The sequence below is a fragment of the Miniopterus schreibersii genome (assembly GCF_964146895.1).
Source record: "Miniopterus schreibersii genome assembly, chromosome: 1".
In the NCBI taxonomy this organism is placed as follows: domain Eukaryota; kingdom Metazoa; phylum Chordata; class Mammalia; order Chiroptera; family Miniopteridae; genus Miniopterus; species Miniopterus schreibersii.
The window spans coordinates 4,226,079-4,248,949 of NC_138101.1; the positions used below are offsets into that span (position 1 = coordinate 4,226,079).

General features: G+C 48.9%; 1 protein-coding gene across 1 annotated transcript in view; it reads right to left on the reverse strand.

Moving 5' to 3' along the window:
• Nucleotides 1–540: 540 nt before the first annotated feature.
• The window catches only part of CLNK (cytokine dependent hematopoietic cell linker), a gene marked incomplete at both ends in the record, with an annotated part of 55,710 nt that continues 33,379 nt past the window's right edge, over nt 541–22,871 (reverse strand). The window contains 8 exons of the mRNA XM_081156742.1: nt 541–687; nt 4,399–4,554; nt 6,714–6,791; nt 8,205–8,335; nt 11,916–11,956; nt 15,495–15,576; nt 17,365–17,383; nt 21,325–21,352. Coding sequence (XP_081012868.1) covers nt 541–687; nt 4,399–4,554; nt 6,714–6,791; nt 8,205–8,335; nt 11,916–11,956; nt 15,495–15,576; nt 17,365–17,383; nt 21,325–21,352 — 682 coding nt within the window. The remainder of the gene's footprint in view (nt 688–4,398; nt 4,555–6,713; nt 6,792–8,204; nt 8,336–11,915; nt 11,957–15,494; nt 15,577–17,364; nt 17,384–21,324; nt 21,353–22,871) is intronic.

Consider the following 22,871-nt stretch of genomic DNA (forward strand, 5'->3'; position numbering starts at 1 on the left):
TAATGTCCACAAGTGTTCTTGTTCTCCTACCATCTTCTCTATAATTGAATTTCCAGGATTGCAAATAAAATAGAGCTAACATTCACCAACACCAACACCTTTGGCATAAGCAATCACGAAAACCTTGTAAGGTCACAAGTCCAAACATCTCTGAAATAAAGGCCGCACCAGGTCCTAGAAACGTCATAGATTTGGGGATCTCACCCAGGCCAGCCATGTGCCAGCTGCAAACATTTAAGCAATAGTTTCTAGTAAGCTCTGTTGCTCATCGGTGGCACAGTGAACCATCTTTATAGTTCTTTCTTTAGAAGGTATTTTTTAAAAGCTAGGTGTGATTTTTGCACCTTCTACCTATTTCTTCTGTGGTTTGAGCTTTCAAAACCATGATTGAGTTTCCAATTTCCATTATACCTAGAGTGTTTTTCTTTTCTACAAAGTCGAAGACGTAATCCCTTAAAGCCACAGGATAATCATCTTTGGAAATACGTGAAAAATAATGGAGGCGTTGGATCCAGGGAACAGGAGGGAAAACAGGCCGGGCTACCGCGGCGAGAAGAGCCTGCCGAGAGGCAGCGGCCGAGTCAGGAAGCACTGCTCCCTGTGTGTCCCGGTTCTGTCCTTCCCGTCAATGAGCACAATAGGGAAGTACTTGTAGTGTTCGATGATGTCTTCCACCGAATCAAACTTCTGAAACAGACCAGAAAGGGAATGGAAATTGACATTTCCTTCCTGCTTGTAGGTACAAGTACAGATGTGAAGTTTTACTTGGAAAACAGAGCTGGCTAACATTTTGGGGGGCTTGTAAAGGTGAGTCTGACACTCATTTTAAGAAAATGGGTGTGGCAGTCAAGCGCTTGGAGGAGGAGTGGTAAGGTAACAAGGGAGACCGCAGGTGACTAAGGCAGCTGAGCTTCCCACGCCGGTGGGCACCTGCGTCTGACCACCGGGTCAAGCGTCACTGTTCCCACAGGTCCCTAAGGTGAGCACCGGAGACAAGTTAGGTGGTTAGTTACACAGCAGCCAGCCCCGGGGGTTGCGAGGTGCCTCCCTTACCTGTGACAAACCAAAATGTAGACAAGACATGGCCCTCACTCAGTGAACTGGTGGAAGAGGCCTGCGGTGACCTCGCCCCGCTGCAGACCCCTCTCGTTCTAATGAGTTCTGAGCTCTGGCGCAGTCAGAACGACCGCGGTGGCCACGGGGCGCTGGTAGCCCTTAGCCAAGGTGGCTCCCTTCCCTGGGCTGCTGTGAAACCAACAGCAGATCTTTTCACTTTTATGTTTCTAGAGATGTGGAGACTTGGTGGGAAGGAAGATAATTTCATTCAAGTTGAGGGGAATCGGGAAGTGCTTTGTCAAAGAGACGGACTTGAGACGGGCTGTTCCTTCTGGGCGATTCCAGATGCGTGGACAGGGAGGGTTGAGGATAGTACAGCGGAGGAAAAGGCAGGCCGGGTTGGGAGCACGCACACCTGCCCGATTCTGAGCTTGGAGGGGACCCCGGGAGGGGACCCCGGGAGGATCGGGAAGGGCTCCGCCACCTGCCTTCTGCCTTGAACACATCGATCTTCCTCGGCTACCTCGTGAGGGGAGCAGTGACTCCCTGGAGGAGCCAAGGACACTGCAGCTCGGAGGAGTGGGTTGACTTGCTCAGAGGTCGTGCGGCTGCAGGGCCAGGGCCAGGGATGGAACCTGGTTTTTCTGGACACCTGTCAGTTCTTTCCTGATACAACTTTGCCTGTGGCTGTGACCCTGGCATCCCAACAGACCAGGATAGAAATGACACAGCCCGAAGGAAGGGCGTCACAGTGGGGACATCTGATTCCGCTGTAGTTCTGTCTGCTCCTCCCACTTCTGTCTGCACAGAAATGTTCACAGGCCTTAGGGAATGAGATTAGCTAGGTCCCTGTCCTCAGGAGGTGGCTTCCTGGTGGTGGCAAAACTGGTTGACAATTGTAGGGGTAACGCTTTGCAGGTAGGAATGGCAGGTGCCTGGCTGGCTGGCCGGGTTGGCATTCTACCGATTGCTAAATATTTCCAGTCTCGCCCCCTGCCTGAGTGCCTGCATAGGTGGGCACAGGTTCGCAGGTATCCCTGGGGTGGCAGGGACTCGACTCTGCTGTGTCCCCAGATGGAGCACTGGCTCTCGCGTAGTGTAGGCATAAAATTAATACTTGGCCAGTAACTGAGCAAATGGGTGTTGGAAGATGTGTGAGAGGAGAAAATGCCTTAATCACAGCAAAAGGGGCTTCTTCAAATAGGCATCGGAGGCCTTCAGGGGCCCTGGCTGACTGTTGGAGCAGCTCTGGAGGCTGAGGCTCTAACCTGAGCTGTGAGATGAGGACTGGGACCTGCTGAGCAGCCCGGAGCCCCTGGCTGGCCGATGGACGTTTTCACAGACATCCCCGTGTGTCCGTTTCCCCCCTCTTATTAGCAGCCCAGGGTATGGCTTGTTGGGGGAAAAGCTATAACCTTGTCAGGTCTCAGTTTCCTCACTGAGAGGTTCGATATTGGGTCCTTTCCAGAGGCTTTTGAGGACCACACAAGAGAGCAAATGAAACAGCCCCTCACAGAGGGCTCTGTGGCACATCAGGGCCCGATTTCCCCTTTCTGTGCCCTCCAAGGAAAAGGAGTCCTTAATCCTAAGCATTTAAAAATAATTGAATATTTTAAATGAGAGAAATTTTATGAGCTGAAAGAAGGTCCAGCTGGAAAGTCCATTGACCATGGATCTAGTTTGGGGAACTAATTCCTAGTTGTCACAATGACTCAGTCACAGTAATGAAAATAGAGTAACGTTTATCGGGGCTCGATATGTCCCAGCAGTGCTGAGCGGCTTCCACTTCTTAACTCACTCATCCTCAGCACAAAAGGAAAAACTGGCCACTTAAGTTTTGACGGAACGCTGTCTTGATCTGGCTGCATTTGGCGGATTTATGTATTAATCTACTTGATCATTTGGGCTCTCATTTATGCCAAAACCTTCCTGAGCTGTAGCAAAGGCTGGTGGCCTGGCCGGTGCTGACTCTCAGACGAGGGCCGTGGGTCAGACACTGGGTCCAAGCTGGAACCCTCAGGCGGCTGCGGGTAGGATTCTCACCTGGCGCGTTCCGGCAGCCCTGGCAACATTCCTAATTTTGCTGTCTGTTGATGGATGAAGATATTTGGTGGAAGTTCTGGTTTATCACTGTGCGAGGCTGCTCGGGCCTCCATAACAAAGTACCACAGGTGGGGAGGGATGGGGGGCTAAACAACAGAAATGTGTCCTCTCAAGTTCTGGAGGCTGGAAGTCCCAGGCCCAGGTGTGTCAGGGCTGGTTTCTCCCGGGGCCTCTCTCCTTGTGTCCTCACATGGTCTTCCCACTGTGTGTGTCTGTCCTAATCTCTTCTCGTAAGGACACCAGTCGTATTGGATCAGGACCTGCCTTAATGACCTCATTTCACTTTAATCACCTCTTGAAAACCATATTTCCAAATACTGAGGTACTGGGGAGTTACTTAAGCACTTCAACATATGAATTTGGGAGGGGGGACGCATTTCAATCCATAATATTGAGGTCTAGAGATGCCAAATTGGAATCGCTGGATTACAGAAATGTAGACTTGGAAAGAACATTTATATTTGAGGAAATGGAAGCTGAGAGAAGTGACTGGCCTGAGCTCACACCCTTCGTAAATGGTGACCCAGAAATTGAACCCTAGTCTTTCCCTCCGTCCATCCCTCCCTCCCAAGAAGAGTTGGAAGAGCAGCCTCTCCTTACCCTCTTACTACCTGTATGTCTCTAGCATTTACTTAATTTTCCGAGCCTCAGTTTCCCTCTAAGGTAGAAACAATTGTTATGCAAAGAACTGTTGACAAATAAAATGCGAATGTAGGTAGAGCAGGCTCATAACTGTATTCGGTGGAAGTCGCTCTCCTTTTCCCTTTCTCTTAGATTCATCGATAGTTACTAATGAATGCTTTAACTGTCATTCTTTCTCCAGCCACCCGCCAGCCCATCTGTACAGAGAACCGGCACTGGACGCTGTGCTAGCCCACCTTCAGGCTGGGGACACAAACCTGCCGATTCCCATCGCTAACAGGTGTGTCAGAAATGCCTGCCGTGGGAGTTCAGTGCTGGGCAGGGAAGGCCCGTGGCATTAACGTGGCTTCAGAGGAGGCTCTGGGAGGCAGAACTTAGATGGCTGGCAGAGCGAGTTTTCTCTAATGGGCAGAGCAGGGTAAGCCGAGCGCCGGGAAGCGTGTGCAAGGGGCTGGGAGTCAGCTACATTCTCCACCGCCAGGGCGGCGCTCTTTCCTGCCCCCTGCAGTCGGGGGAGGGGCGGTGCCTTGGCCAGCACCCCCACGCTCTCCCCTCTTTCTTTAGCCTGGGAAAGGGAAGCCATTAAGTTATACCCACCTCTTCTCCCCTGCGTCCAGTCCCCAGAGCAAACTGCTGATTCCTCTCCAGGAAGCGGATTTTCACGTTGTAGACTTTGCTCCCGTAAAACACCACCAGCACGTAGGGCTCTGCGCAGGACTTCCCCGAGCAGTCTCGGACCAGGAAGGTGCCGTCCTGGGGGAGAGGAGGGATGGTTCTCTTCTTGGCACGCCCGTCCCACGCCACCCCACCTCACCTCGCCCGTGGAAGCAGAGGCGCCGGCGGGCCTGAGGTTCCCCCAGCAAGGGCTTTAGTGTTTGGTAAACTAGTTCTTTAACTCGGTACGTGTTTATGGAGTGACAGTCGGCACTAGGTTCTTGTTATTTTCTGAGAATTCAACCAATCAGAGGACACCCTCCTTCCAGATTGTCCAGCGTCCCCCACTAACTCAGCACCACGCCTCCACCCTCAGCGTGGGCTCAGGGAAAAGTGCACCGGCCTGTCTGTGGGTCTGTCTGCGTGGCTCCTGCAGTCTCCTGCCCCTGGGTCCTGGCTCCAGTCAAGCCACCGTTTCCCAAAGGCCCCATCTTGCTCTTGGGCTGCATGGAGTAGCCCCCCTCCCCTCCCCTCCCCTCCCCTCCCCTCCCCTCCCCTCCCCGCGTGGGCCCTTCGCCTGGCTGTGTCCACAGGTTTCCTGATCTGCCTGGTGCGTGGGGACTAGGGAGGCGGGAGCCACCGCAGGCTCTGAGCAGCAGAGGCCTTCAGCGTGATAAACGGGCCTCTGCGTGGGGAGATGTCAGCGCAGGACTAGGGTCCCCGAAAGAGATGCAGGGCTTCAAGGTCATCGAGGTCAAAGTGAGTGTAGAGGCTGTATGAGGGGGGACAATACAGCCTTGCGTGGGGTGAAGGCAAGCGCAGGGCAAACGGGAGGAGACGGGAAAGGGCCTAAGGCCTGTCCCAGGGGGAGGAAGCCAGAAGCCCGTCGCAGAAGCCACCGGGTAGACAGCGCGGGCTCCCAGAAGGCCGGCTGTGTGACGCCTGAGGGCTGTGGCAGGCACTGGGTCAGAAATAATCCCCCGGGAACGGCTCAGGATGAAGGTCCCAGGTAGACGGCAAAGAAATGGAGCAGCCGCCTGGAGGTGGACACCCCTGTCCCCCTGGCTTAGTTCTGTGGCTACAGCATGTCACTTATAGGACGAAAAATCTGACTGCAATTGCAAAGATCATTGTAAATGACCTATAAAAGTAGGTGTTATGTATACTTTATAGTCATAATTGTTATATGTATATCTCTCTCTCTAGATTATATTTAATATGTATGTATTTATGTGTAATTACAATATATATTATGTGTGATTAATCTTTGTAATCCAGATATAGATTTACATGATGCCTATAATACTACATAACAGTGATTTCAAACCTTTTTCATCTCATGGCACATAAACTAATTGCTAAAATTCTGCGGCACACCAGAAAATATATATATTACCGATCTGGAAAAAAAAAAGGTATAATTTTGATTCACTCACACAGGATGGCTATTGTGTTGGCTGTTGTCATTTTTTATTTGACAATCAGGGAAAAGAGGTCAGCGCCCCTGACTAAAGAGTCAGGTATTGCATGTTTCAAAAATTCTTGGGGCACACCAGTTGAAAATCACTGCTCTGTAATAATACTTTAAAAATATGAAATTTACAACTAACACTATAAAACTATAGTGATGTTCTGACGATGCTGGCAGCTAAGGTTTATTGAGAATTGCCCTCAAGGTATCAAGCACTCTACACACATTATTTTATTTAATCTTTACATAAAACTTGGAGCTGCTTTATCCCCGTTTTACAGGTGAAGGAATTCGGATCCAAGAGTTTAAGTGAATCTCCTAAAACATCATAACTCGTCAAAGGAAAACCTAAAAGTCAAGCCCGATTTCTTGCTCTGTAAATATACCAGCCTCTGAGAACATCAAGTGGGATGGACAAATTTTTTGGAACTTATTTTCCTAAAACATTCAACAGTAATTGAAGCCTTAAGACTCAAGCACAGAACATGGCCAAAGATCAAATGGGACAGGAGGCCAAGATGTGTGACCAGTTTCTGGGTTTATCACCTTAAACTGTGCAGTGAGTTTGTCACAGTGAATCTGGGGACTCCTGCAATTTAAAGTAAATTATCTTTGTAAATGGGAAACACTTTTTGACACAAGTGAGACTAATAGAAAAGGAAAATATGAAGTCATTCAACCGAGATTTTGTTTTCTCACTGTTTTGGGGGGAGAGAAGGCAGAAGTGGGCTTGTGGCCCCGGCCTGTGGGCAGGAAGCCGTAAGCTGACGGGCCCCGGAGGCCTTACCTTGCCCTCCTTTATCAAGGCCTCTTCCACCGCTTGGCGGCTGTACTCCCCGACGTACCAGTCGTGGGGCTGGGCGTCCTGCGGGACGGTAAATGACGAACGTTCAGGAATGAATTATTTACTAATTACTGAAAATGTGCTTTTGCTCCCCCAGTGCCAAATCAGTTTGATTGACAGTAGAAGTAGAGCACAGAAATTCTGTCCCTGGGTCTGGGCACAGAAGTAACTGCAGCTCAGGAATTAGGGAACTGTCACGACAGCAACGAGAACCCCCACTCCACCTACTGAGGAAGGCCCTAACCCTCCAGCTCACCCTCCAGCTCTCACGGGCTCCGTCTGCCCGGGCTCACTGAGATGGGGTGCTGATTGATTGTGGAGCGTGAGCTGCCCTCGTCACCATCACAGCAGCAGGGGAGGGCAAGAGAGGTGGCCTGAGAGCACCTTTCGGCCACTTGCCTAAAGCCACATGCAGTGGAACTGCGATTTGAACCGTAGTCTGTCTGGCTTGTGCCCTGTGCCTTACTCTCTTATAACAATTGACTTCTTTGGTTTATAAAATCCACCGTAACAGAGAGAAGACAGGGCAGTCGCAATCAGAGATGCACCACGACCTGCAGTTCCAAGGATTCTAAAATTCAGCGAGCCCCTGCCTGAGCCCACCACGTCGGAGGCCCTCCTTGCCCACTGTCCCAGTCCATCCCTGCAACAGCCCTGGCAGGTGGGCATGTCAGGATGGGGGCCAGGGGGAGGCTCAGGAAGTCAACACCTGTCACCTGGTTCGCAAGTGCTAGGGATGTGACATCGGGTCTTTGGTCCTCCCAACACAAATCTGATCTTTCCAAGGACAGGCATGTGTGAGCTCCATGAGCCAGCTCCCCCTAACTCCATGACCTCACTTCCTGCCACCCCAGCCTGGGCACAAGAGTCTGGCCAGCGAAATGTGCCTGCCGCTCTGTGGACACATGGCTTCAGGGCTTGGCATGAGCCGGCCCTACTGCCGGGAGCCCCTCCTATCCTCACCTTTCCTCCTTCCCAGTCTGACATTCTCTTCGTCAAGATTGGGATCAAACTCCTCTCTTACTGGAAGTGCCCTTTGGAATAAAGCCCTTTACTTTTTGTTGTTATAATTGTTCTATTTTACCATTAGTTGCTGTTAATCCTGCCTAATTTATAATGAAGCTTTATCATAGGGGTGTGCACGTATGGGAAACAACATGGTAAGTATAGGGCTCGGCACTCTGTGGTTTCGGGCATCCACCGGGGGGCTTGGAACACAACCCCTGTGAATAGGGGGGACAGCTGCATACAAGTTAAAGAATCTGGTGAAAGAGCACTGTAAAACGTTATCCAGAAAAACACTTTAAAATATTAACACCCAGTGATATTGAGGAAGAATGAAAGTCAACCGTGATGCCCCTGTGAGGCCACATTCAGGTGAGCTGTAGTGAGATGCCAAGTTTAGCCAGAAGGGCAGTGCAGAGACGTGCCTACCTCTCCATCCGCCCTCGGGGGGCCAGGTGTTCTCTCGCTCATGTTTTTATAGTGAGAATTCTCCCGAGGGTCGAAGCTGGCCGGAGACGGACATGTCTGAGGCGGGTGGGACTGCAGGCTTTCTTTATGATCTGGGAAAAGGAAAAGCACATTGAAATAGGATTTTGTGACTGCGTCAGATTGACTTCCTCCCACAGCAACACAACAGATCAGATGCAAAGCATTATGCTGCGCACCTGAAGCTAATACAAAGCAATATTAAATATAAACTGTAATAGGACATTTAAAAAAATGTTTAAAAAATCCCAGAAAACAAAATTCGATGCAGATTGGTTTAAACATGCCAGTTATGGGCTAATTACACATCTAAAATGTAATGACACAGAGAGCTCAATAATGAGACGATGGAGAATTATATACCAGGCGAATCCTAACCAAGAGAAAGCTAAAAGAGCTATGGTAATATTAAAAAAAGACTTTAAAAATTTATTTAAATTACAGTGAAACAAGACATAGAGGCTTATTACTGGAATGGCCACAACTATCTTTCAACACAGACTGAAACAATAAGAACATTCTTGAGAGAAGAAAATAACCCTGATCAGCATTTCCTATCAGTTGTGAAGTGTACGTAATAGTCTTCCGTGATTATGAATTTTTCATTATATTGGGGCAACCGATTTATTAGATTTAGCTCTCAGTGCCTTGCTTGAATATTTAAAAAGTCCTGCTTGAAGAAGAGCGTTGGGAAGCAGCTATATGCATTCGAAGTGTATTCAGAATGAGTTAAACGAAAGGAAACAAACAAAAGCCCAACTTGGCCATGCAGTTTTCCCTGAAGGCCTGGCTGGGTCTTCATTTAATAAATAAATAAAATCCTGAGCTTATAATCCACTACAACTGACTGATTGATTTTGTTCTAAAATCATGACAACTAATCTCTGGAGAGTTTTCTTTACATAAAACACTGCATTTGCGTTTTATACCCCATGACATAGGCCTTTCCTACTTGGAGGAGGGAAGGCCACAGAAGGGAAGAGCTTGATTCAGGGTAAGTAGAACACTGGGAGGACACGTAGGTGGCCAATGAAATTTGAGGCAGGGTAGCTGAATTAAAATGGTATGGGTTGCAAAATCATGCTGTTATCAGTAATCACTAATATCTCAAAGTTCTTACATATATAAAGCTCTTAGCACAGTGCCTGGCCCATATTAGTAGCTCAATAAATGCTACTGCTGATGTTAACATTATTGGGAGCACATAGCTCTAGGTCTTTTGTAACTTAAAAGAAAAGCATTTTATTTTAACCATCCATCCATATTTATTAGCAAATTTTAACTTACCATTACATACAATTTAAAAATCACCTTATAAGAAAAAAAAGCCATATAGTTTAAGGAATGAAATGAAGTGGACAAACATTAGTGGACAAAAACTGAACACAAAAAGAAAACAAATCATCCACAATTCCAAACTCGGAGAGCGACGTTGCTGTTTTGGAGTGTGACCCAAACAACCGAGGTCCTCTTCTATTATCTCAAAATAATTCTGTTTTTGTCCCGAGATTCGCCTGCTTAGGCTCCCAAGAGCTTAGCTTGAATTCATGTGTCAGAGACTTGAGCGGGGCTGTTTATCAGAGAGTACCTGAACTCTCAAGGGTAACTGAGCATTCCCAAACCCTTCTCACATGTGGAATAAAGGTGGAAGTCTCACGGTGCAGGTGGGATTTCACGATTCTGCGTGAAGACCGCCGCCCTCCCCTGGGGCGCTCAGACTGGGCCCGCGAGCCGTGGAGAGCCCACGGACCGACTCGCGCAGAGCCCGCGCCTCGTTCCCCCCGAGCTCTGTGATCCGGGCGCGGAGGCTGCCCGGCAGGATGACCGCGGCCCTGAGTCGGTGGAGGGTATGGCAGGCGCTTCAACACTGGTCGAAGGACGGGCTTCTCTCTCTTGCATTCTTGGGGCCCAACAATTCTCAATTGTTTCTCTTGGGAAACAATTTTAGGTACAAATCATATGCTTGGTGGATATTTGTTGACTAAAAGAGGAATTAATGGTGCTGAAGGCCGACACCTTTCCCCTGTCCACCCCAGGCTGTCTGAGCACCTGCTTTCCTATGAGGCTCACAGAGAACAAGCTGCTGGAGCCCAGCACAAATGATCTACGCCCAGCCCGAGGGTGCCGGCTGGACTCAGGCCTGTGAAGGCATCCACGTCACTAACTACTGCTCCATTCTTCAATCGCTCTCTATTTTATTTTTATTTTTTTTATTTGTGCAAGATTCTGCCTTTCAAGTTAAGACTCCGGATTCCTCTTTAAGCTATGATTCTGCTTCCCCGTCCTTGCAACATACTCTCAAAACCCCATGAGTAATGCCCTTCCTGGGCCCGTTCAGCCCCTGGACCTTCCACCTGGATGCAGAGCCTTATCTTCATACACAGCCATCTGGCCTCCAGGACAACTGTCATTTGATTCCAAGGGGTTGAGCCCATGTGGTAAATCACTGCCCCCGTTAGCCACCTTCCTTTAAAAAAAAAAAGTCCTCTCTGGGGAAACTCTTATTAGCAGTGTGTCCATCAGGAGAAAGGAGTTTTCTCGATTGGTTTTCCAACATAAGGCCCAGATGCATAGGGCAGACGAGAAATGACTGATGGAGGCCAGGGAGGAAAGTCGTGGTCCAAGGGAATCAACTGGGTGGGGGATCCCTGGAGAAGGGAAGGGAATGCAGAGCAAAAGGAGAAATACTAAAATGGGTCCGTTGTCTACTGTGTGTCTGGCAGAGGGCTGTGTGTGTATTAACCCTGCGAATTAACATCATTATTTAAATTTCATGGATGGGGGACTGACGCCACTGTGGGGAGAGAGGCGGAGTGGGGACCCTGGTCAGTGGAGCGCTCGCTCATCCCTCCCACAGTGTCCATGGGGCCTGCTTCCTCCGGGTCTCAGCCCCTTCTCATGGCTCAACAGACAGGGGGACCGCCGGATTAGACCTAATCACAGATCTCCCTGGCATTTAGGGAGAAGAAAAAATAGACAAAACAACGGGACACATCTAGTTTGGGCAAAATAATCCTAGTAATGTCAAAACCCATCACCCACAGCAATCACTATATATCGTACTTCAGATCTCGCCGCAGACACAATCGCCTCCTGATTTTTACCTTTACAATCAATCAGAGAGGTCGGTTTTATTTTCTCCATTTCTCAGATTTTCTTAAGGGAAATCTGTTTTATACCCAATGGATTGTCAAAAACTTAAAGTTTTGTCACAAACAACTGCAGGAGAGGATGGGGCACACTGGGGATCCATAAGCTGTCAGTGAGACTGAAGGATGCACCTACTTGGGAAAATCCATCTAGTACAAGAGAAGAGAGGAGCATCCTAAGGCCTATAAACTTCACTTAGAGAGAGAACTGAAGAGTTTGTACATGGAAAATACGTACCTATTACGGATGTGGGAAGACACCAGTCATGTTGTTCATAACATCAGCTCAAAAGAGGGAAAATGGAAACACCTAAGTGATCTTACTTAATTATGGGTAAAATTTATTATATCAACACAGTGGAATGCTACCTGTCAATGGACACAAGCTAATGACATTTATACGCATCAGCTCCGCAATGCTGAGGTTTCCAAAACAGTCACAGCGCAGGGATTGTAGTGTGACGACTTACCTGTTTATTACCATTATCAGGCAAAGTGTTCTTACCTCTGCTTTGCATCCTGTGGCTGCTCATCATGAACGAAGAGCTAAAGAAGACATTAGAAAGGAAAGGATGTAAGTATTTCCCATGCTGGGTAGGATTCCACTCAACGGCAAGGCCAATGACAGTGGCCCAAGTCGCATGTGAAGAGCTCTGTATTGTACTGGATGAGCGAGCAGAAGCCTCCGTTTCCTAAGGCAGTAGGAGGCTGGCTCTTCTCCCTTTCCCGACCGGCAAACATTAGATATGGAACAAGTGACCCGTATGAGTTCTTTTCGTGTCATTTCAATGAGCGCTAATCGTGATTCTTTGTTTAGATGACGTGGATTTAGAGACTTGCCTCCCAACCACCGTCACTTAGAAAATGCTACGTGCTGGTAGGGCTCCTATTCCATAGTGATTATTTACCAGCTGAGAGTATGGAAAGTAATTTATTCCTTCTTGAAACGTGAGCCAGGTGAGAAAACCGTAAGAAAATCCATAGAGAAAAGGGATTATAAAAAATATAATAAAAGACAATGAAAAGCCAACATGCATGTCTAAGCACAGTAGTAATGATGTCACCGGGACCGCTCACCGGTGGCTCTGGTTAGCGCTTTGCCGAGTGCTCAGCTTTATCAACCCTCAGCGCTGCTCCCCTGGTTCGCGTTGCGTTGTGGCCCAGCAGCGTCTCCCTGAGCGCCGGGCGCGACTAGTTAAATCTAATTACATGGCACCCGCTCCACACCAGCAACTGTGCCATGGACTAAAGCCTCCGGGCCAGTGAAATGAAACCGAGCCCTTCTCTAGCCACGGACGCGCCCGAGCGTGCACCTGGCCTTTGCTATCTCGTGGGAACCGGGGTCTTACGGGTGCTTCTAGATAAAAATGCTGGCAGGTTATGCAGGCACCGCACTCGCTGTAACCCGACTGGCACCCGAGACACTGCCTCTGTCAACACCAGGAGTCCCGCACCGGGAGCCAGCGTACAATTTTGATAAATGTCTGGGGAAAAATCATGTACAGCAAAATGTCTCTGCCTTAATTTTTTAGGACTTTTTTAAAAAAACGTTGAGAGACCAGAAACATCCTCTGAGGATATTTTAGGTCTCGAGTTTATAAGGATTGAAGCGAGGAAACAAACACAGAACAAACAAAAATAAAAGTAATGATTCTTCCATTTTGCCAACGTGTGTCGAGTACTTACTGGGTGTGTGGCATGTTTCAGGGACTATAATGTGAGTACGACAAGGCCTCTGTCCCAGAGCAGATCCGTTTATGGGGAGAAGACGTTGTATCACAATCACAATGCGGGGCAAGTGCCACGACAGGTGTGTGCACAGCAGGAGTTCCTGCGGGAGCTGCGGGTCACTTAACCCACACGAACTCCAAAATCCCTTGGGATCTCGGGAAAGGCTTCCTGGGGGGAGTGCTAACTGGGCTGAGCCCTGAAAGATGAATAGGAGGTGGTGATGTGTGAGCGCGTGTTCCAGGCAGAGGGAACCGCAGGTGCAAAGGCTCAGAGGCAAGAAAACATGGCTTATTCTGCAACAGACCAGAAAGCAGTTCCTTCTGGATAGAAGGTAAGGCGTGGAGATGCTAAGTATCATTGAAAGGCTACTGCAACAGTCCAGTCCAGGCGAGATCGATGGTGGCTGGTCCGTGTTGGGAGGCGGGGAAATGGGGAGAAACAGGTAGATTTAAGACATGTTTTGGAGATAGAATTGGGAGGTGGAAATGGGTTGGATGGGAAGAGTGAAGGTGAGGGAGAGAACGCATCATTTACTGGGGTGAGAAAGTTTGTAGGAGGGAAGAGGTGGTTTGGGAATGAAAGTAGAAATGAGGAGCTCAGCCTCAACACTATAGTTTGAGACGCCTGTCACCTATTTAAAGAAAACTGCCCATTGGGTCTGAGCTAAGAAGCGTGGTTTCGGCTGAAGATAGAGGTTTAGGAATTATGGGCACAGGCTGACGTTCACCACTGTGGGGTGGGTGAAACTGTCCAGGCTCTCAGTGGGAGAAACCAGGACCTCAGAGGAACCCTGAGGATACCAGCACTTAGAGGTCAGCTTGGGAAAAAGCCCAGAAGGGAGCCCAGAAGAAGCCAGTTAATGGAGGAAGAAAAGTCAGGAGACTGTTCAGTAAATTAAACAAGCAAACAAACAAAAGAAGCCAAACCACAGCCAATAACTACTACAAATGTGGGTGTGACTAAGAGCTCATTATCTTTGCACAAAAATAAAACCAATGTGATGGTTTTATTTTCCGCTTGGAAAATTACATTAAGAAAGGGTATTATATTGTGCTACACGCAAGAATTTGTGTCAGATTGGCCTTAAACAGAAAAGAGCCTCTCGAGAATTATGAAGCCAGAGTCCTAACACTAACACCGGCAGGCCAAAGACTAAGACCAAAGTTACTGAAGGTGGGAAATAGGACAAGGCAGGAAAGTGAGGGGGCAGGGAGTGGGGGTGGCCGCCACCCTGAGGGACAGGGCACGGCCATGGCGACGAGAGCTCGCACGTACTGGGCACTTGCAACGGGCCTGGCTCTGCTCTCAGCCTCGTGTGTGAGATGAGTGATGCTGCCCAGCGTCACTGGTTCGCTGGTGGCGAAGCCAGGCCATCCCAGTGGATTCCTCCTAACCACCGCTCTGTTCCTCCACAGACAGGGTGTACTCCCTGTAAGTATTCATTAGGTAAATATTGGCAGCATTTTCACCCTGGGCAGGCTCCTGGGAAAGCTGGGATTCATGGGCTGCAGTTTTAGAATCGTCAATATAGACGTTGTAGGCTGCTGACAAGTGAAGTTGAATTTGACTTCAATGGTAAGGGCCTTGGTCTGTCTGGGCCTCATTTATTCCCTCTGGGGAATGGGTCAGAACTATCTCCTGGTTTCGGTGGCTTTAAGCTAGGGCCTGAAGAATGCAGAGAAGTTTTCCAAGTATGGAGAGAGTGGAGAGGGGGAGTAATGGAGGGGAGTGTTATAGGCAGGGAAATTGTGCGTGCAAATGTCCTGTGGTAGCTGACAATGGTGAATGGAAGGTGGGTGAGTGGCATGAACGAAGGCTGAAGCCACTGGTCAGACCTAGGTCATAGGCTTTAGAGCACTAATTTAGAGGCTCTGGATTCTGTTTTAAGGAAGCCACACTAATTCACAGTGGTTTACAGCCCGAGCCTTTGCTTCCTCGACTCTTTAGTTGGGACGAGAGTTGTCACAATAACCTGATCAAGAAAGTATTTAATCAGATAATGACAGTTTTAACTCATGGCCATGTGTAAAGTGAAATTCGAAACTAAGTTTCTGTGTGGTCCTCAATGGAGTCTAGTTAGAAAGGCCAACTTTTCTTCCCCGATTAGTTGGCATCTGTCCCAGTTAATCTGATCTGGTTAATATTCAGGTCTTCGAATCCCCTGCACTTCTCTAGTCCTCGCTCAGGAAGTACAAAGCACGGGAAGAAATGGTGCCATTAGCTTCAATGACAGCTGTGGTCCAGGCCTCCTTATCAAAGGCCCAGGACTTCCCCTTTCTCAGGAAGCTTTGGAGGGTCAGTATCCTACATGACCCCCGAGCTGGGACCCCACAAGGTGCTCCTGGCTCCTTACCTGGTGACGGCAAGAGGGATCGCAGGAGCACTTTGATGTTGTGCCTGGACAGAGGCCTCGGGCTTCATCAGGTGACGAGGAACTGTGTGAAGGAGTCACACGATTGGGTCAGGATGCAAAGGGAAACTGGCGCGAGACCCTCAGAGGCCACCGGAGCGGCTCTAACTTCATCCAATAATCTACGACGATTAGGAGCAGGCTGCTGGTGGCGGCAGGAACTGAAACCCACGCTCTACGCCAGCCTGGCTCCGGGAGTGGCTTCTCCTTGAGGCTATAAAACTTCCTCTGAATATTGAACTTTCAATACTGTTATCGAAAATATTGCATCTGGAGCTCATCATCGAACTCCCCAAAATATAGAACATTAATTACGCTGGAAGGTATTCGGTGTGGAAGAGAACTGAAGTGGAATTCTGCATTCAAATGAAACTACATAGAAACATAAACAAAAAAGTGAAGTCCAAGAACTGCTTTTTGCAGTGTAGGGCATGGGGATGCGCAGTGCTGGCCCACACCCCGCATTCCCATCCCCCTGTGACAGGCCGGAGAGCCCCGGGGCTCTGATGGAGAATGGTAGCTCCCAACCCGGTCCACCAGGCGGCATTTTCTCAGAACTTCCCCTTGGTCTTCAAGTTCTGAAAAGCTCTGCCAACCGTATGAACTGGAGTTATTTAGTAATTACATAGGCCACCGCTCTTGCCTCTTTTTATTGCCTTTTCATCATGGATAGATTTTAACCAGCCATCCAGAAGTACCAAGGGCACACAGTGCCACCACAGTATGAAATCCCATAAAACGCTCAGTTCCGGCTGTAAGTCCTAAAGTTAAGGACGCAGGCGGACACCTCCGGTCTTCATTTGGGCTGCTACTCTGTGCTCTGCCCGAGGTTGCTCACCGAGGGGACACTTTTGGTTGAGGGACTGTGATTACTTGAAATGTGACAGGAGTCAGTGACTGGTCTGCTAGTCACACGTCCTATGCAAGTGTTTCACGTCATCGACAGCCACTCGGAGCACCTGCCCCTCGTGAGCTGAACGATGTCACACGGCTGCACTGACAATCCCTGGAGCCCAAGGCAACAATGCCTGAACATTTCCATCAGGGTGCTGCGCTTCAGTGTGAGAAAGGGCACGGGTTCCTTTAGGTTTTGAATTTTTTAGATTGCTGGCAGACCCCCACTCCTCCATTGGGGCCCTTAGGGGTATACAACCCCAGAGAGGGCTCGCTCAAGTCTAAGGTCGTCAGTATAAACACGAGCATACTAGAGGCCCGTGGAGGCCATGCAAGCTGTCCAAGGCCCTAGGGCATCAGTGGAGGCCTCCACTGCTTTGCCGACCACACTGCCGTGTTAACTCTTTGGGCCCAGGCTCAGGCCCGTGGCTCTGGACATACTTCCTCCTTCTAAGTGAATGGTGAGCAGGATGTCACAGGTGGACATGGAGTTACTATCTACTGGGCACCCTGCAGGCTGGCCAGTGCGTGTTGGACCGCGTATGTCCACAGCAATACGCTGACAGGGTGTGTGTGTGCGGGTGACAGAGATGGAGAGACCAAGAGCTTCTCCGGGACGGTGGACCAGCGACTTCTTGCCAAAGTGGCAGGAGGTGACCTGTGCCTCCTTGTCAGCAGCTTGTGTGAAGAAATACCACGAGCCCAGCACCAATTTAAATTCCCTTGTTTCGACCAGAGCGTCCTGGAACAGACTGTGAAGTCCTGAGTCCACCTGAATCATGTGACCACACACATGCACCCCCCCCCCCCCCCCCCGCCCCGATACAGTCAATCCTTTCAACAAATGACTAGCACTGTAAATGTGGAAACAGAAACTTAACCTAATGGAATTAGGGAATGAAAAACATAAACAGTTTACCTTTCTCTGTTCCAAGGACCTGTGTTAAATGAAAAAAAAAAAAGTTGAGTGACTTGGTGATAGAGAGCTTCACAGTATGTGTTTTTAGAGCAGCTGGTTAGTAGACTTGGGCAACGTTTCTGTTAGTATTGAGATTTTAAAAATCTACAAATAACACTCCAAAAGCACAAACCAATCGTATCCTCTCTGCGCGATGTAACAGGCAGGTATACAGTGTGCAGACGGGACTAGAAATCGCATCCACTCTTCAGAAAGCGATGTAACCACAGCTATCAAGAGCCTTAGAGAGACTGTTATTTTTATGCCAGTAATTCCATTGGTGAGGCTCTTTTTCTAAGAAAACAACCTAAAATCCAGCCCAAGTTCCATGTACAATGCCATTCAGCATGCCCTCAGTGACACCGTCCAAACCCTGGAGACAAGCTACGTGCCCGTCTAAGTGGGAGCCGACAGGCTCGCCTCGGCCCTGTACCCAGCTGCAGGGATATTCCAGATGGCCTGGGAGTATTTGCGCAGAGTGTGGAACAAGATTACGCCCTGAGTGTGCCTCGGTGTCACATAAAAGTCCCCGATGAAAACTGGACTCATGACATACATACACGTAGGGGTGTGTGTGTAAAAGGGATTTGAAGAGATAGGACAAAATAGCAATAGGGGTTGTGTGTAAGCAATGAGGCTATGGTTACTTTCCTTCATATTAAAAAAATGAGCATGAAAATATTCACATTATTTTTACTATTATTATTTTATCGATTTCAGAGAGAGGAAGGGAGAGGGAAAGAGCGATAGAAACATCAATGATGAGAGAGTCATTGGTTGCTGCCTCCTGCACGGCCCTGCTGGGGAATTGAACCGTGACCTCCCGGTTCATGGGTTGACACTCAACCACTGAGCCACATCGGCTGGGCACGGTATTCTTTTTGGATGAAGCCATTTATCTTCCCATGCATCTCCTCGTCTATCTTTCCTTAACAGTGATAGAGTTCCTGACCACCCTTCATTATAAAAACCTAAGTTATCAGACGTGCATCCTTGGGCCCCATTCTATTCTTAAAGAAGCAGAGGACTTACAAGAAGTGCAGTGTTTGCTGCAGTGTTTACGTAACTGAGAATAATTTTCTTTCTTTTATTAATCCTCCCCTGAGGATATTTTTTCCATTGCCTTTCAGAGGGAGAGAGAGAAACCTCCATGTGAGAAAGACACATCGATTGGTTGCCTCCTACATGCTCCCTGGCCGGGGTGGGGATCGAGCCTGCAACTGAGGTACGTGCCCTTGGCCCGAATCGAACCCAGGACCCTTCAGTCCACAGGCTGATGCTCTAACCACTGAGCCACACAGGCTAGGGCTGAATAATGTTCTAAAGTCCATTTCATGCAGCTGGGGAGGAGCTCAGGTATCATTTAGATAAGAGCTTCTTAACCTGGGGGCTGGAAGAGGCCCTTGATGACTTAGTGGGGTCCATGAGTCTTCTGAAATGAAAAGCTAAATTTTTTTCCACCATACACATGTGCATTTTTTTTCCTGGGGGTTTAGGATGGTTTATTATACCTTTCATCAAATTTTCAAAAGGGTCTGAGGTCCATGAAAAGTTTAAGCCAGTGATCTGCCGATGAAGTGCAGAGAGAGGTGGTGCCACTGACCCAGATTCCCAGTTACCTTGTGGCTGAGCTCACCTGGAACCCAGGTCTCGGGACTCACATATTTACTTCACAGGCAGGAAACCCTTAGCAACAAACAGCCCAGAGAGGCACCGTAAGTCGTGTCTGAAGCTGGCCTACAGACCAGCTCTTTCACTTCAAAGGCCACGGCGGCCCCTAGGGCTCCGGAAGGGGCACACGCATCTCATGGTGGACAGCAAAGGAAGGCAGATCCACTGGCGAAGCGAAAAGGGCCGTGGGTCCATGCTAACGAGTGGCTTGAAAGCCTCCCCACCCAGTCTTCCCCCGACTTTGAACCTGGCAGTTCAGTCTCCATCGGAGGCAGCGTGGCTCTCGGGCTTGTCAAAGGAGAGGGGCGCCGAGCCCAGCACGCTGAGAAGCCGGCCGTCTGGGGGAGCAGATGTTTTATCTAATTGAGACCCAGTCAACTTTTAGCTCGAGGGCTCTGCATTTAAGTTTAATGAGAGTAGGAGAGCGAAGGGAAACTCTAGTTTCTCTACTTTAACTTCTTGTGTTGATTTTAGAAGATAAACATATTCAAATTAAATAGTAATGCCTTCCGCATGTCCCCCCCCCCCATTCCTTTCCTTTCCCCTGTTTCCATTTAAGCTCAGAGGTGTCTGCATTTCCAGGTGCAGAATCTCAGGTGGGGGACACGCTTGGACGTGGGGCTCGCAGGGGCTCTGCCAGCTGGGGGAGCTCTGGAAAGTCTCTCCACCTCTCTGAGGTTTCTTTTCTCTTAGGGTTTTGCAAGAATTAAATGGGACCACGAGTCTCTACTTTGTTTGAAAACTATAAGGTGCTATGTGAGTTTGAGTTGGGGTGGGTAGCCCGTCATTTCTGGTCTCCAAGATTCTGGCCACACGCACACAAGCGTGACATTTGTCCTATCACATCAGCTTTTGTGATGAAGAAATGGCCTTGATGCTGGCCCCAAACAATGGGGAAACATCTGGGCAGAAGGTAAGGAGGGAGAATGTGCTTTTCCGCTACGCCCTGTCGCTCTTCGGATGATGCCAACTTCTAGCAAAATACCGACCAAAGTTGCAAGGAGAGCGAACAGACCCGCACAGTCCCTGCCCCAAGGCTGACCCGCTCTTATCATTTGTTAGTGACTGGGGCCTACTGTCCTTTCAGGCTGACCAGCGAGTTATGGCCTGTAGGTCACTGTGAGTGGCAGCCATCCACTACTTGGGACACATAAATCCGACTCTCAGGAAGACAGGGGTGGGTACCACCCCCAACTTTCTCCTTCCTGGTGGCACCTGGAAGTTCGTGCCCCAGAAGAGGGAAGCTGGCCAAGTCCTGAGTGGAACAGGGTGGCCTGTCCTCGGCAGCTCTGTGTCCTTGACACGACTGTCTTACGGATTAGAGGTAATGCGCATCTTTCTGGAGTCACCAGCTGGAACTGTGACTTGACTTTAACATTTGCATGATGCCATTAAAGAAAGAAGAAAGAAAAGAAAGGAAGGAACGTCAGCCCCTGCAGCCGAGGTAATAGCACCGGCCTGTGACAAGACAGGAAGCCAGTCCCCTAGGGGGCCAGTGGGAGTGAAGGGAGGACACTCATGTTGTTGGACAGGCACTTTCCACCAGTCACGGTGGACTCACCACCATCTTCCTAAGGGCCTTCCCCTCTGGGGGCTTAAGGAAGTAAACGTCCAAGGGGGCTCTCAGATGTCTCCGTCTTATGTGATACTCATGCCATTTATTGAACCTCTACTGCTCACCTGGTCATTTACACACCCACTCTGACTTTGACTTTGTCACAACTTTGCAAAGTTGGGTGCGCCCACCCCTCTTTCATGGCCGGGGGTGGGGGTGGTCACGGGTGGAGTGAGGGGGGAGATCTGCCCAAGTTCACAGAAGCAGTGGGCAGCAGAGCAGCTTCAGACCCAGGCCTGTGTGGCTCTGTATCTTGTATTTCTCCTACTTTGCAGTCCTGTCCTTCTTGTGAGGAACACGTGGCAGGGGAGAACCCACGCTCCAACATTCTGTAATGCGGGAGCCTGGAAGCCGGGGTGGAGACTTGGAGGCTTCCGGGGAACTAGGCGTGTTCTTGTCACTGTCCCCGTAAACACTGACTATGGTGGCAATAGGATCTTGGTTTAAAATCTGGATCTTAACTTGTTTTGCTTTAGCTTTCCCACCTTTAAAATGGGGATAACACCACATATCACGCATGGCTGTTATGCTGAAGTGTAGGAGAGTATTTAAAGCCAAGAGCATCTGGCCCATTGCAGGCCCCTCACGCACACAAATTCCCCTTCTCTGTTTCCTGGGACAAAGTCGCCACTTACCTCACTTAAGTTCTTTAAGCTTATCTGTCTGCAGGGAAAAGAAATACAGTGTTACACAAAATACAGTTCATAATGATCAGAATAAAACCATTCTGAGCCCTTAAGAACCTTTGATTACATTTTTATTGTCAAATCAGTGGCCCGTAGTCCAGTGTGATATTTATCACCTTCTATAAAACTAAAGCCAGGTTATTTTTCTCATAATTTTCTAAGCAAAAGAAGAAGTGATGAGCCAATAAAAACGGTGGTAGCAGAAAGGACATGAATAGACTTGCCTCTAGTTTCAGGAGAATTTAAATAACACCACTGTTCCTCCTGACACTTGGTTTTCCGTGGCACGTTTCATCACCACAGCCAGACCTGCCAGTATTCCCTTGGTTCTTAGTTTTCTGCTCTGAGGGAGCGTAAAGGGTTTTAAATAGGAAATTGTCAAGTACAGCGGGATCCCAGGAAGGTACGTGTGGGAGAAAGATGCCAATGATGTATGGAGACCCGAGACGGAAAACTCCGAAGCTGAGCGATAGGGGAAGGATTCAGTCTGAGATATGCTGTTGTGGACATTGGACAAGTCTCAAGAGAAGCTCCAGCCATTCATTTATATTCACAGTTAAGTCAATGAACATCTCTAATCCTCATTTTTCTTACCTGCAAGGTGTCTATAAGTGTATTCATCTTTATTATTATTTTAAAAATGTTTTTATTGATTTTAGAGAGAGAAGAAGGGAGAGGGAGAGAGAGAAACATCAATGATGAGTCATTGATCGGCTGCCTCCTGCACGCCCCCTACTGGGGACAGAGCCCGAAACCCCGGCATGTGCCCTGACGGGGAATTGAACCAGTGACCTCTTGGTTCATGGGTCTGGGTCAATGCTCAACCATTGAGCCACACTGCCCGGGCAAGTGTATTCCTCTTCAGAGGGTTATTGTGAGCATTGGTGGAGATAAAAATGAAAACGTTGGGTGGTTAGTGGGCTCGGAGTTAGAATGTGCTCGAAGTCAGATAAGGAGACTGTGAGGATGGAGCCGTGCACATTCCATCTAGAAGGGCCTGCTGGCGAGCAGACGGGGCTGGGGAAAGAGCAGAGGTTAGGGCTGCCCAGGACCTCAGCCGGAGGCCGTGCACCTGGAGTCATCAGGTTGTATGCATCAGATTAGATCATCTCACAGGCATCCGGGCTGATGCCACGTCCTGGCCTCAGATGTCTAAGCAACAGGCACCCGGGCGGCGGTTCCGCGTTCCTTAACCCGGTTCGTGGGCTCCTCTGAGATGGGACACTGACCCCCGCCTCTCCCTTTTACTGGGGCAAGTGAGAAGATAAATGTGACTAGAAGTAATAAAGTAGAAAGAACACCCATAATGTTAATTACTTTTGGGTTAAATTGAGGCTAATCTTTCATGCTTAAGAGACTCTGGCGTTTCAAATACTGACAGATTGGCCACATGGCTTCGATTTAAAGTGTGTAATTGACTTTAGTCTTGTGATTTTAAGTTTCAAGAGTCAACCTGTGGTGGGCAGCTAGACAGGAGCAGAGCAAGGACAATGGGC